General features: G+C 40.1%; 1 protein-coding gene across 1 annotated transcript; it reads right to left on the bottom strand.

Annotated features, from left to right (window-relative positions):
* Nucleotides 1–8,270: 8,270 nt before the first annotated feature.
* CAV2 (caveolin 2) lies at nt 8,271–15,765 on the bottom strand (the record flags this gene model as incomplete). Its single annotated transcript, XM_008948861.1, has 2 exons — nt 8,271–8,421; nt 15,578–15,765. Coding segments are annotated over 2 exons (339 nt in total), but the record flags the coding sequence as incomplete, so codon positions are not given.
* Between the last annotated feature and the right edge of the window lie 66 nt (nt 15,766–15,831).

Raw genomic sequence — 15,831 nt, 5'->3', positions numbered from 1 at the left:
CCAGGCAGCAGGTTCCGGGCGCTCGGCCGTGGGGGGAACGGTGCCTGCCTGCGGCAGAGCCGCCCGGGCGCGGGGAGCGCAGAGCGGGGCAAGGAACCGATGAGGAGATGGAAAACTTTAGTTGTCTTTCACATCCAGAGCGAGCGAGGCGCTTGTGGGGCTCCCCCCCTCCCGGCACTGACAATAGCTTACACATAGTCATCGCTGCCCCAGGAACGATTGTGGAAACTTGGGACATCCTTGGCGTGAAGAAAAAGAGATTTTCTCAACCGGTTCATTTCTAAACCATGCAAATATTTAAGTCCTGCACTTCTTTAACTGTGCTATATTTTTCCCGGGAGGAGACTGACCCAACCATGCCTGTTCATGCGTATTAACCACCGGGATTTACTTGAGAAGACGGATGGTGTGACACTTGACAATTTGCCGTGATCCGTTCTCAAGGTCCTTTGTAAGCTCGGGGGTATAAGTCGGTGCAAAAGCTGTAAGGATTGCTCTCTGGATTCAAAGTGGTTCAGGTTATGGTTGCGGTGGCACTATACATCTACAACTATGAGCTATATTTTGACACCTGCCATCCCCCCATTTTTTTTTAAGTTTGCAGCCATCAGTTTTCTGTTAGGAAATCAGACCATGGTGAAAGATTTACATCATTAGCATAAAAATAGCGACTTCAGTGTAATGCCATTTAGCACAGAATTGCAGCAACAGAATTAGAAAATTCTTAACTGCAGTATATTTGGCTTTGGCAGTTCAAGACAGAAATGACCTTGAAAAAGCCACTGGCTAAGATGAACGTGAGCTCCTCAGATGTAAATAACCGCACCTGTTGAGAATGTGGTCCACATGGACATGCATTACTGATACGGTCATCAGTTAGCAGTGAACTTTTAAGAGTTTATATTGCTTATAAACTTTAGAACAAATGCTGTGGATGGATGCTTTCCAACTTTCCAAGCTAGCTGTAATTTTTAAAAGTAAATTTTTTATTAATGCAATAATTCACTCATGCCATCATTAAAATATCTTCAGTTGTTGAAGCATTTGAGTGTGTACCTAGAGGCAAATGGGTGGACTGAAGGACATAGTCTTTGCAATTTTTCAGCCCATCTAAAAAAAAACCCACAAGACAGTTCTTCATTTTCATCCCTAAAGTTTTTCAGTTAGCCAGTGTCCTGTAAGTAAATCAGAAGATTTTGATCAGTCATTCAACATTACCACATTTCTCAAGACTGAAAGAAAAGAGATATATTTGTTATTCTGAAATACTGACTTGGTCCTGGAATGAGTTCTGCAGAACCACAGCCCCCTTCAAAAGAAATTTCTGAATCACACAACACTACTGCAGCTAGATGAATATTGGAATCTGGTGGAATTTATAAACTTTATGAGATGAATCTGAGAACAGGCTGCATACAAACTGAAATGAACCATCACATCTGATGAACTTTAGCGGTGCTCACTTGAGCTTGAATGCTAAGAAGACAGCCTACAGAGAAAATGGGATGGGTACTACTGAGTTGTAAAAGTGAGGAAGTTCCACCTGCAGAGGTGGATGGGGTTAGAGCCATGGCCCATAGCCTCTGGCACCGTTGTGGGAGAAATACACAGAAACACAACAGCCAGAGACTTGGCGTGGATGTGCACAGGAGTGGAGTTCTGCAAGGACCTCCCAGTGCATACAGAGGAAGAATATAGCACATCTGGAAAGGGCCTGGTGAAGGCTTGCAGGAGTATTCTAAAAGTGCAAAGGCTCTGGTCCCTTTCTCAGTTACTATGAATGGATTATCCAAGGATGACCTAAAATTGCCAGGGATTGTAGACACCCAATCTTGCCTTGGAAATACCACCCAAACTGTCTTCTTATTGAGCTTTGCTGTGTCTTTAATAGCCCAGATCAGCTGTTGAACATGACATATTATCTTGGCTGGCCTTTCTTCTTTCTCCATCACACCAGCCTTAGGCATTTAATGCCTAATTTAAAAAAAAATAAATAAATTCCTCTAACTGAACTTTCAAACCTCGTGGTTACCTTTGAGAACTTCCTCTAAGCATGGATGTGTGCAAGGTATGAGCTGTTCTTTCCATTTTGAGAAGAGGAAAGGTTTTGATATAGGTAGGAAATACTTCATCCCAGAAAACAGTGGGAAGAAAAAAAAAAAGAAAAGAATAGATCGGGCAAAATTCCTAAGAAAAATGTCAGAAGATGAGTCATGAAACTGAACCGAATGTGCATGACTGCTCACTGAGTGTCTTTGTCTGGTATCAAACACTCCGTCTCCCTCCATCCCTACTCATTCTTGCTCCCCCCTGCCATTTTTTTTATTAAGCTTGTGTAATTACTCTAGTTATGGTATTAGCAATACTTCTGATATACTTCCATGTCAGCAAGATCAGAATCAGCTCTGGGAAAGTGTTTTCTTTATGTATAATTCCAACGGCAGTGAGGCTGCCAGGTAACGGAGGCTGTCAGCGAGGAGCCTGCCATACGCAGAGCACTTAAAAACCCGAGGCTTAGGAGAGGGATATCACTGCTTTTTGGGTGTCTTCTGCTCAACTGCCTAAGCACATCCTTTTGTGTGCATTTTTGGATGCTTTGCTGGATGAAAGCCTGAGCTGCCAGAACTGTTGGTAGTGAGTTTTCATCATCCATACTCCTGTCCTCACCCTGCTGCGTGGTAACAAGTGTTGGGATAGGGTTAACATGCAGGCCAATGTTTTGCTCATTCCATGATTTACAGAACTGTAGTCTGGAGGATTCATGATGGTCATTCTATCCCCATGCTCTGAAGGATTTCTGTATTTTAAATTATGAGTCACTGGATCAAGCTGTTTCACTGAGATGGGTAGCCCTTGTCACTGGGATGTAGAACCATGCTTTCATGTACGTGTTTGTTATGCAGCCTGTTTTTTTCTTGCATCAAAGGAATAGTTATACCAGCAAAGATGGTGAGATCCTTTCACATTCCTTCCTTCTCACAGCTTCTAGCTAGGAGTGATTTCCTTTTATATGAAAGCACTGCTGCCATAGCACATTTCACTATAGCCTGAGGGCTAGAAGAAGTAATCCGACACTTGAGACTTGCAATTAATTTTTACCTCTCTGAGGTGTGCTAATGCATTTGGAGTTACTCCTGGGAAGGCATATTTTGGGAAGTGTCCTATTCTGTTGATGTGCAGTAAGTGTACTTTGAGGTTTCCAAGGCAATTTCTTCCCTTCTTTTGGGATTCTGACAACCTAGTTGTGAGTAAGATGCCAAGTTGCTCAAACAAAGGCAACTCTGGGCATGACCAAAGTAAAACTGTAGATACTGAGGTGAAGTTACATGAAAAGGAGGTGCCTTCTGTGCCTTCCGAGTTTAGACATGTTCCTGGTTGGGTGGCAGCTGGGCAGGGACTACAGTTTTGAATTTAAACGCCTGATTCTCAGTCCTGTGGTAGGTGTGTACAACTCTATCAGATCTAGTCCCTGTAGATCTCAATCAAGATAGCTTGTGACTGTTTTGGCTGGAGAGGCAAATAATAGATTGAAAGCTTTCATTCTACCAGATCTTGCACAAATCAAGTCACTCTTTTCTCAACCCTTTTCAATATCAAATTCCTTGGCATATATTGAGCAGGACCATGAATGCTGACCAATGTCAACATTGTCCATTATCCCAGTTCTAGCATATTATTAACTGTTCAGGTGTCTTATAGATATATCAGACTGTGAGAACTACTCTGATTAATAGGCCTTAAACACCCACTCTTTGAGGCTTACATAGAATGAGAGTTTTTGTCACTGAGCTTCACTGTCTAAGCATTTCATAGCCAATCCCAGCTCACAGTTGTAGCATTGTGAGAGCTGTGATAGTGAAAGATAAGGCAGAAAGCAAGGTGAGGTAGGTACATGGAGTGAAAAAGCAGCTGTTATTAAACTGATGCAGTTGGAAAACTAGAAAAGCTTTCCTCAAAGTTTGAAACAGAAGTGTGAATATCTACATTTTGTTCCATTTAGGTGTCTAAACTAGCATCTGACTCAGTGTCTTGTAAAGGGGTTCTTCTTTCTTCCACTTACAGCTGGAGGGGGAAGCCAGATAAGGGACAAAACTGAACACCTAACACAGGTGACACTCACCCTTGGCCTCAGGTTGTGAGAGAAGCGTGTAGAGAACCTGCCTTACTACTTACTTGAATTTCTAGTTGCTTCCACAGGCCTGTCAGTTTCAGCAGCACATACAAATTTTTATGTAGCAGAGGAAAGGAGCCAAGCCAAGCCAAACATTTTGTATTAATCAGTGCAGAGGGTCTTCTCTGGAGGATGATTCAGAGAAGGAAGCTATCTTAGCTCCTCTGAATTGCCTCTAAAGAAGACGTTTTCATTTTGTTGCAATAAACTTAGGAAGATTAGTGTCACCAGGCTAAAATTAGCCTTCATTAATTCTCCCCTCAGTTGAAAATCCATGCATGAAGCAAGCATCTCAGTTTTTAATGCGCAACTACTTGTTCAGTATACTTGCTAGAAGTCTTAAACTCTTGATTTTCCTGAACACAGTGTACCAACAGACAACACTGGTAGAATGTTGGTGTTTGACCTTGTTCCATTTTCATTTTTATTTAAAAGAAACCCAAACACATGCATTTTCCCATGTGTTTTTAAAAGCTAATTAATACAGCATAACAGGAGCAGTTTTATCTCTGCAGGTGGGGGAATGATCACACCTATACAAATAATGGACGTACAATTTTTTGGCTTTCACTAAACGTGAGTGTGTGGTCCGAGGTCCCAGAGCTGCAGGGATGTTCTGAACTTTTCAGTCAGTGCATGCCTAAGTGAACTTTCTGGAGAGGTGGGAAAAGGCTCATTTACAAATATGTCAAAGTTTCTGTTAAGAATTTATTCCAATTTATAGGGTGAACGAATAGAGTGGGGAAAGGCAAAGTACAAATATAAAAATTAGAGATTAGAAGGATTTTATTAAATAGCTCTCATAGGGAGGCAGGTTAAATTTCTTTCTGAGTTAAAAGAAAAAAAGATCAAAAATACAAATCCGGGTTTAGTTCTGTATGTTACTTGTGATCTTCCTGAAAAACAAGATGCTGAGATATTTTGTATGGCAGAACTGCATCTCCTGCGCATGATTACAAATCTAAGATCTGCAGTAACAAGAGGCAGGCTGGAATCAGAACATCTCACACCTTTTATTTATCCTTATAACTCTACCATGAAGATGGAAAGTCTACTCTAACATGGTCCTCATTCCACAGAGGGGAAGAAGATGCATCCAAGTAGATGCACCTGAATCAGGTGTAAATCTTCCTACATTTGTTGCAGACGATGAGACTAAGTTTCTGGACTCCTTTCTTGCCTAAATTCTTATTTCTAAGTTGCTATTAAGGGATCAGCTAGGATGTTGTGTCCACATTTCAAATGAATTGGAGATGAACTTAAGGAACCTACTCCTACACTGAAGATCACAGGGCCAGTGCCCATTCAGTCCCTGTTGTCCAGCGGTGCTGTCAGCACAGTATCAGCTGTAGCAGAGCTTCAGGGTATCTGTCAGAACTGTCAAATCCATAAAATCCAGAGAATGCTTGCTGCCCAGAGTTGCCCAGGGCAGTTCACAACTAAGTGTTGAAGAGTCTTTATATATTCACGCTTCCTTCCAATATTTTCATGGATGACATAATGATATTTGCCAAGCATCCAGAATGTTACTCTTATCTGAACAGTGCATTTGGTATTTTCTTACAGTAAAAGTGCATTTCTTCCAGGGAAAGATACTGACAGCTTTGATTACCTAATTACAAGTTTGCTTGAGTCTTGTAGCAGCTAGAGAAATGGTGAAAAGAACTAATTAATGGCAAGCCTAAATCAAAATAAGAATAAATTAAACCATTCTCCTTAACTGTGGTAGCTAGAGCCAGATGACTGCAGTGAGAATGCATATATCTAGGAGTGCATGACCTAAAATGACACATTTTTCTCTAGGGAACGGCCTCATTCTCAAAGTCTGGATGCAGACCAGAGTTCCCACAAACCTTAGGCTTTTATAGGCTCCTTTTAGACAAAGGATTAGTACTGATTGATTTATTTTTGCCTTTTTTTTTTTTTTTTAACAAATTAATCACGGGGATATTTTTCCACAGAAAATAATTTTGCAAAAAAACTTTGGACGTTGTAAAAGAAAATAACTCAAAACAATTCAAGCCTCGCCTGACCAATTTTTATTTCCAAAGGACATATTTTTCCATTTTTACCATAAGAAAGGTATCTTGAAGAGCACTTCCAAAAAGCAATCTACCTTCTTGCATTAAAATAAAGAACACCTCCGGAGAAGTTTCCACGTGTACTAATCATTAAGATCCAGTTTTGAAACGCCATAGGAATTCCTCTCTAAATAGCACAAATGGTAAAAATATTTTTAATGTACAGAGATGTTCTCAATGTACAAAGAATATTCAGTATCAGCTAGCTTCTGTGGGATAATAAGCAAAAATGGAAAATTCAGCAGCTCATCTGGAAATAAAGCACGCACCCACAGAAAGAATTAAGCATTATTTGGAATGTAGCCAAAAATTCTGCACTATGAGATCCGCTTCAAAGAAAACTATCATTCTGTATGGGCTTAATTACACACAGCGATACACAATTTTCTACCATAAATAAGTTAAATGCCATTTATAATAGTGGAACTGCAGTGATACTCATCCATTTTTATTCCTTCTTTCAGTTTGGAAGAACTGCACAGTATTCTATGGTGTTTGGCATTTTAAGGGATTTTTTTAGAAGCTGAAAAATCTGAAAAAATGAAGTAGAAAATAAATAAAAGCTGACTCTTTTTTGTTATTATTATGTATCTCTTGTTTGGGAAGAAATCTGTGAAGTTGAAAATAAATAAAAGCTGACTTTTAAAATTATTATTATTATTATTATTATCACGTATCTCTTGTTTGGGAAGAAATGTGATGTCATTTTGGAAAATAACATTCTAAATCATACAAACATTTTATAATTGCAACTTACCATCTCTATTTAAAGAAAACAGCAGCATAAGCCCATCAGAAGGCTCAAGAAATTTTAATGTACCTCTGCATACATTCTGTCATTCTGGTTTACAAAGCCATATTAGGTGCAGAAGGAAGAAGGGCTTTTTTTAGGAGTTAAACTTTGAAGTAGTAAACAAGCAACATGGAGAGTCAAGCCAATAGGTGAGGAGAATTAGACAAGGATACTAATTATCGTCATTTGCTTTAGAAGAGCTTGCTACCTATCTAAACTGACAGCATAGTGTCTATTGTTTTAAATACCACAATGTTCACAGAGATAATACACAGGGTTGCATTTACTACACCCCATCTTTAATAAAAAACATTTTCATAAAGAGATATTTCCAACTCGTTTGCATAGTCTTGTATGAAGACACTTATAATCTCTGATTTACACACAACTATATATATTGAATATATGAGAATTGCACAGCAACACTTAAAAATCTACATAATTTAGAAACTGAAATTTTACTTATCTGAAGTTGTTTTTTGCAGTGTCTCATTCTTACTGCCTAGTAAGTTGTTTAGAATTCAAATAGAACACTTTAAAGAAAACTGATCAAATGCCATTTACAAAGGTACAAAATATACAGCAAAGTTAACCTCTCATTAAATAAAATATACAGATTAGCTCATGTTCCAAATCATTAGCTAACACCTTATTTTAAGGGATAAACTTCCAGGGAGCTTTTCCTCCCCAGTTTAGGAGAATTACACAATGGTTCCTTTCCCAGTATGCTTATGCAATAGGTCACTTTCATTTTAACTGCTGATAATAAAGGACTGAGTTGATCGTTCTGCATAATGAGGGCCAAACATGATCTTGGGTAGACTTGCAGTGAAGTCAATGGGAAATCCTAGAGGTCAGTTCCACCTAAGGTATCACAGCTTGTTTAAATATTTATAGCAACAAAGCCAATCATTATCACTGTGGTGGCTGTTAAACCTCCTCGAGAATTCTCCTGTAATCTAGCAATCGACGTACCATTAAAATAAAGTGTTGCCAACATACTCCACGTTTGCTCTCTTGTTAAAATAGTGAGCTATGAAAACTGCCTACTTAGTCTTAAACTGATCTCCCTGAAAATACACGAGTTTTAGAAAAAATAGCATGTTCCCTCTTAAACCAGCCACTAAAATGTAACAGTTTGGAATGAATGGTAAGTGCTTGTATGTTAGGTTAGCAAAGAGGTCTGACAGCAGCCACACCCACAGCAGAGTCACATCCCTGACGTTCACTCTTGGTCCAGGCGTATATTGACCATGGCAAAGCACCGGCCCAGGCTCTGGAAGAACGGAACGACGAAAACATCCGTCAGGCTCCTCCATATAATTTGCACTGAAGGCAAGACCATGAGACAGGTTCTCACAAATGGCACCACAACCCTGTAAAAGAGAAAATGGAAGATCTGAAGAATGCTGCTGCTACAGCACAGGGAAGTCAGGGTAACCAAACACAGGTGTGAGATCTTACGGATGAGGAAGTGATTTTATAACTCTAAATCTCTAAATAGTTTGATTTTACACTCTCTCACTCACTCTCCATCAATTTTGTTCACTCACAGCGTCACACCTGCACATGCAGAAGCACCATGATGCAAGTGGTCCTCTGGCCAGAATCATTTGTGTGCAACACAAGGGACAGGAGGCATCACCTTCCTTTTCATCATGTCTCTGTTACTTCTTAATTGGCAATGCTGAGCTAACTTCTGGATATGCCTTTTACAGAGTAGAACTTTTGCTGTTCTTTTCCTGCTGCAAGAAGGGCTGGTGTATGTCACAAGCTGCAACCTTGACGCCACCCCACTGTGGCTGAGGAGCTGACTCATCTGCTAAGGACTCATTTGTGCTATGGGCCTATTTGAATGTAGGTCTTTGGGGCTTAACAGAAACACCACACTCCCCATTTTGACTGGGAACAGTGCTCTTTACGATCTGTGCTTGCTCTGGTGTCTCTTTGGGGTTTTCTTTTATCCAGCTCTCTCACACAAACACACAGCCACGCACACATCCCCAGTTGTGTCTCATTCCTACCAATCTAACATCACTGATACAAGTTGCTACAATAAACCAGAAACACTAAAGCAGTATCTGGCTACATTAGATTACTATAGGGCAGAGACATGTCAAACCTCAGAAAAATGGGGTCTTGCTGATCCTGTAAAGTTTGTCACTTGTGTGTGAGAAACTAATGTAGAATGAGGTCAAAAACCTGTGGTCAAGGGAAAGATCTTAATTTTTTATCAGGGTGCTTACTGAAAGTATTTTGCTTTTATCTCCTGTGCATTGGTAAACAACTGGGCATGCTCCCTGTATGTCCCAGTCCCAAAGCAATGTCGCTAGCAGTGGCTTAAGCCAAACATACTAACAACAGAAGTGAGCCAGAAGTGCACGTGTGGGCAGCTCTTAAGGGCCAGTGGATATATGACAACTAACCACACTATTTTAAGTAATTCTCCTCTCTTAATCATTTACTGGCCAAAACTCTTGGTCATTTCTCTAAGATGGATGTTCTTACGTGGGTGCAAATTAACTGTATAAATAATATATGTAATCCTGAAGTGGTACTAGAGTGAGGTTTTAAGGAAAAATCACTTGTAACATATCTTTCCTAAATTAGGTAGAAGAAGCTATAGATTCTCTTGTTAAAGATAATAAACCCCATTTTCATTTGCTGTTTCATTTAAAATTTAAGAACCTAATCTTGCATCCACATAATTCCACTGCAGAACTCTGGTTGACTTTAGTTGGAATGACAGGAAATATTTAACTTACAATTTCATCATAGGTCTGAAAAAAAAAAAAGTAAATATTGTCTATTTCCAATGAGTACTGCTCAGAACAGTGAAGTAGAAAAAAAAAATGGTACGCTTTTAAAAAGTTGAAGCTTAGAAATGTAAAGAGTCAGAATGAATTATTTTCAGTGTTTATCTAACTGAATTCTCAGCGTTTATCATACAATGCGAGCCATATACTAGTATGTCTGTGTTGCACTCAAAGCTAACCCAGATGGATTTAAACAAGAATAGCTTTTCTAAAACCTTCTCTTCTTTTGTCTCTGCTGAAACAGCTAGTAAGATACACACCATATAGAACTGTGAGCATTACTGGAATAATGTGTCTCTGTTTTTAAAGTGAACCCTGTAAACTATGTGTTTTATAACCACTTATAGTAGCACTGCATATAAAAATTATAATATCTAGAGGATAAAATTAGGGCTTCAGCAGTTAGAATACAGCTGATAAACATCAGTAATGCAAAGGAAAAAAAAAAAAAAAACCAAAACGAACCAAACCTGGTATTTCTCCAAGCAACACAGGGAAAACACCAGAAATGGCTACTCAGATTGGTTGACTTCACCCCATTTCCACTTCAGTTAATTTACAAAGGCTATGTCACTACTCCTTTGCTGCTATCTAAAATTAATTTGGCCTGCATTTTTTTTTAATCTAACTGAACTGAAGAGAAACAGAAAAGCCAGCATTTCTATTGGACCTTGGTAGACAAGATCACACAATATCCAAACTAAAATACCTCACTGTGCAGAAGTTTTGGAGAAAGATGTAGTGATCATCAGGACTTCATTAGGCAAGGCTGGAAAAGCAGACATCAGAGCACCTGCAACTGCTTTAGGGGCCATTCACACAGCGTGTACCAGGGTACCAGAACTCCACCTCTTTTGAGAACATTAAATACAATAAATATAAAAATGTTTTGGCAATATTTTGTAATCTTCCAGCACTTGCTATCCAATTTTATGCTAAATGCACATGAAAAAACAATGTAGGCTAACTCTGTAGGAGGATATGTGAAACATGCTAGCAAACAAAGCTAATGAATGTAAATGACTTTCAAGTTTAAAACAAAAATTCTCAGTCAACTTAGACAATTACTCAAGAAAGCAGTAAAAGGCATTTTCTGAGTTTTAAAATATTTGAGTGTGTCTATATATGTATCTCCATATAAATAAGTATGCATCCTGCTCTGCACAGAATATGTTATCCTTTCACGTGGTGTTTCCAAACCATCCGAGGGTGCAAGGTACCTTCCATGGTGCAACCAGGCACACTTGAAACATAAATAACCAAGTGCTATTAGAAGCTGTGTATTTGTTTTTGTGTTCTGCCAAATAAACATGAGGGTATACATCCTTCACTCTCAGTGCTATGGGTTCACCCCAGTCTGCACTTCTGTTTGCAGAGACGGTCACTGCTCGCTGGAGTGATGTCTAACAGCTGAAGTAAAGTCAAAGTTTCCCAAGAAGATCAAAAATTCCTGCAATATTTGGACTACTAGTGCTACCAAATAGTACAGCACTGGGAAGAAAATGAAAGCTCTGTTGAATTTGACATCTCAGCTGAAATGTAGCCAAGGTATTTTCATTACCTATATGACCCCTCATTCGATTTTGCTATGTATATATACCTTAAAATACCCGTCCCTTCACTAAGTAGAAGGAATCACCCCTTTTGGGAACTGTTGAGCTAAAAAAAGAAAACTACCCCAATTTTTTCCATCTTATCCTATTTTTTCTTCTTTCTGTTCAAGGCATGACATCTACAAACTTAGAAACATCAATCTTTCCCACTTTTGCTCACATTACTTTTATTGTGGGAACATTGTCAAGAACCAAACACCTCTTGGAAATGGCAGAGCACAATTTAATTCCCAATGAAAAGGTATTTTCAGTTCAAAGCAGCTCAACATTTCAGAGCTGAGCAATATGGTTGAAGCAGTCATTCAATATTAATTCAGACTCCAGCTTCAAAGTGAAGACTCACATATCCTCTGGTAAAGCTTTTCAAAATGGAAGAACGTAAGATATATGTTAATGCTATTTTTCAAAGCTATATCATTCAGTGGTTAAATTACCCAATTCCAAGTGTGCACATTAACTACATTGTGATTTTGAATGAAAAATCTTGCGTGTCTCTGTAATACAGGCAAGCATTGCGAGCAGGTGCCTAAATATTACCTAGCAGCTGCAGAGTTTCTTGTCGAATGCCATTGTCAAATCCCATTTGGCATATTTATGAGTGAGGCAACAGGTAACTACCAAAGCCTTCCAGGAACTGTATATAGTATACGAAGTACGTTAAAACCAAACATTATATATCCCAGGACCTAGGTAGACTGGAGAAGATAACCCCAAAAAGGAACAAGACAACATCCACCTACATCCTCTTCAGAAGCCAAGGAATATATATTGGACATGAAAGAAAAGGCATCAAGGCAACACCATATCACAAGGCAGGTCTTCATGGCAGAGTTGTACTGTAATTTCTTTTGATTTTGGACAGTCAGTAGGGAGATGGTTCTGAGGTTGAGTATGATAGCAGTAAGTGATGTAACCATTGTGGAGAGAGAGATAAGAGATGATACATGTCTGTATCTGCTTCTCTGTGTGTTAAAGCCCTGGATACCTCTTAGCACTGTGAATGGAAGCTGAATTCTAGAGGAGCTCTGAGTACTTACTGCTCCAGCTGAAAACAAGAGCATAAAGCTGGCAGTCCTTTTGCTTTAGAGCCCATCTCAGATCCAAGACTCAAGTTATGGATCTTCAAATGAACCACTTATTCTTAGCATAAATATGCAACATACCAGAACACTATTCAGAGAAGACTACAACAAAGCTTGTATGGGATTCAAGCATTAATTTCCAAGAGGTGGCAAATGTCACTTGGAACAAGAATCAGTCCCTGGTCTATAATAAATATCATGGCTTGGCATGCGCTACCTGGAAAACTAGCAGTGTTGTGCTCACATTCTAAAATCAATAACCGGAACAGCCCCAGTCTAAGGACATGTTTAAAAGCTTGCTAATATTCACAGACAGATGTTAAAACTCAGTGTGACAAATTCTGCCATGTATATTCTATGGTGAGAGTGACAGTCACCAGTAACAGAGAAGAAATGCGGAGAGCAGTCTTCCTTGAACTGTCTTGCATGTAGGTCAGCAACCTGCTAGCTGGCAGTTTCAGCCCATCAGTATGTTTTAGCAGGTACTGTAAAACTAGCTTCTGGCTCAAGCAAACAGTCTGAGAACAGGAACAGAATATGCTCCATTTTGATAGTTAAAAATTGAAATTAAAGGGTATTATTACATATTTCCTACTCAGTTTTCTTTTTACTTTCCATGAAGTCTCACATATTTGCATCCTTCTTTAGCAATCTTTTTTGCTGTTGAAAGACAACATTTCCTATCAGGTATGAGGGGGGAAACTCATGAGATCTCCTTGATGCACAATGAATGCTGAGTCAAAAGTTTGTGGATTTTTATCATGCTGACAAAGCTGCAACAACATGTGACAATCAACAAAGCTTTGTGCCTGAGCGCTTCCAAAACTTGTTGGAACATCTTCAAATTTAGCTTCAGGAAAGGCTCCCCTATGACAGATCAACATCATCATCTCATTGGTTTGGATGAAAGTGAGGCACTCTGATAAGCCCTCCTGCAGGCAATCATGTGGGAGGGTGTGCCCAAGGCTTTCCCATGACATTTCAACAGCTGAAGACAGAGTTATAATGGAATTCCCTTCTCACCCACAAAACAAGGTGTTACTATTTATTTTTTTTTTCCACATCCAGTGTGGCTACATGGGAGCCAGGACCATGTGTTTAGGGTTCCTATACCTGCACTGCTCCTAGGCTACCCTCTCGAATGCAGAAACTCTGAACTCCTGACTCCCAAGAAATATGGAACGCGGAGAGCTGCAGAGAAGCTAACTCAGTCTCAGCATGTTTCACCTTTGTGTTGGAACAAATCCAGGTTGTGGGAAGATGAGACAGTGCTGGCTTTGGATGGTAGCACTGGATGGGGTGCAGAGAGTGATACTGAGTTATGTGATTCTTTCACACCCATCCCAGGTACAAGAAAGATCAAAATGAAAGATCACTTCTGCAGTGAATAATGAATGGAAGGAAAGAAAACTGTTGTTGGGGAAGCAAGCGTATTCACAGAAAGCCAAGGGAAACTTTTCAAATGAAGTGCCATATTCAGTCAGTCCTTTTTCAGATGTACAGAGAACCCACAGTTCCTGAAAATGTCACTAGGGACTACTTGCATAAATAGAAACTGACCTCTGAGTCCTGGTTTAGTGAAACTCATGTCTACGTAGCCAGGCTGTGAAACCCAGATACAAATCATTCTGAAGCACAAAAACTTACCAGTGTCTCAATAGATTCAGCATCGACGAATTCATCCATAGATACTCCACTACTGGAAATCTATAAGCTCACCATACCCTTTTGCAGTCACACAGTACACTACAGCGTAGTGACAGCTGACAGACTTAAAAGTCTGGGCACACTACATGGCTTTAACAACAATTTGGGGACCGGAGAAGTAGCAGGTGGGAAGTTCTAAACTACATTGCATCTCCTTTGGATATTCTTCAAATTCTATGTTCCATAACTTGAGTTAATGAGTTTTCAAAGTGGCTCATGACAATGTCATCAACACAAACTTCCATCCCACTTTCAAAACCTGATATTTGTACCCACAAGATTGCAACCACAGGTTCAGAGAACCAAATGTATTCTTATCGCAGTTTCTGGATTGTATTTTGTTTTCCTTAACAGCTTCTTCATGATTCCAGTGTTACCCAAGTCAAATGAGACTTTGCCCCAAACCCATGTATATGGAAAATCCTGCATTGCAGGAATGACATTGACATTCTGCATTTATCCATTCTCTTTGCAGCCTGCTGGATTCTCACTTCTTTCCTCAACCTCATTCATCTTCCCACCTTTCTTCCTTTTTCAGAATCATGGGTCTTGCTGGTCTCAAGGTACTCTTCCCTGATATTCTGCTAGTATATTCTTTGTCAAGTACATGAGGTTTGCTGTGACTGGGAGGGCTACTGTATTATTTGCCCGTGACCCCACAGCATGGACAGAAGCAGCTTTCTTGAGCTCAGCAAGGTGTTCTTGCTTAGGTGGAAGTGCTTTGGGACAGTGCACCTGGTCATGTACCAGCTGCAAGGCAGTGACAGTAGATTTTGTGGTGATAGCAAAGTGAGCTGGGCCCTCAAAAGCTTTTTTCTGTGAGGAAGAAAGTGAGGAAAGCGTGGACAGTTGGTGAGGGAAAAAATGAAAGAGGTAACTGTACTGAGAAGGTGTTGGGTATAAATATTACTTCTGCCCAGGTCTTTCATTTCAAATACATGTTTTATCAAATTAGCAATCATTTTTAAAAAACCAAACCCACTATCAAGCACTCATTATTATTACTCCAGAAGCCAGCCAAGGCTGGAATGCGCTGCGGTAGGTGCCACACAAATGGTAGAACAGGCTCTCAGCCCCAAAGAGCTTACACAGACATGACAGACTGCCCGTAAAAGCAAAGCATGGAACTCAATCACCGAGAAAACATTGCTTTCATTTCTCTCCCTTTAAAAACAAAACAAATAACGTAAGCAGAGATAACTACTGGTTGTGAAGACAGTGTTGAACGATGGTTAGGCAGTAAGGCTACAAGGGGAGAGCTCTACTGAGCTGTCTGCGGAGCCCACGCACCGAGGAGCAACAAAATACACTTACCAGATGTGCAGACAGCTGAGCACCGCGAAGACGATCCCCACAACCAGGGCCAGCGGTACGGCAAGGACCAGAGTCAGGATCTTGTAGATCACGTACTTGCTGAGCTCAAAGAGAGCGTGGCTGCAGATCCAGACTTTGTCGAAGGAGTGGGTCAGCTCGGGCTCCGCGATCACATCCTCGAACCCCAGCTGGAACAAGAAGCAGCTTTGCCGTTACACGGAGCTGGGACGAGGGGGGACCGCCGCGCCCCAACC

This window comes from Merops nubicus, unplaced genomic scaffold (assembly GCF_000691845.1).
Source record: "Merops nubicus isolate BGI_N331 unplaced genomic scaffold, ASM69184v1 Scaffold53351, whole genome shotgun sequence".
Taxonomy (NCBI): domain Eukaryota; kingdom Metazoa; phylum Chordata; class Aves; order Coraciiformes; family Meropidae; genus Merops; species Merops nubicus.
Note: the sequence above shows the minus strand (reverse complement) of the source record. Positions and strands in the feature narration are given on the sequence as shown.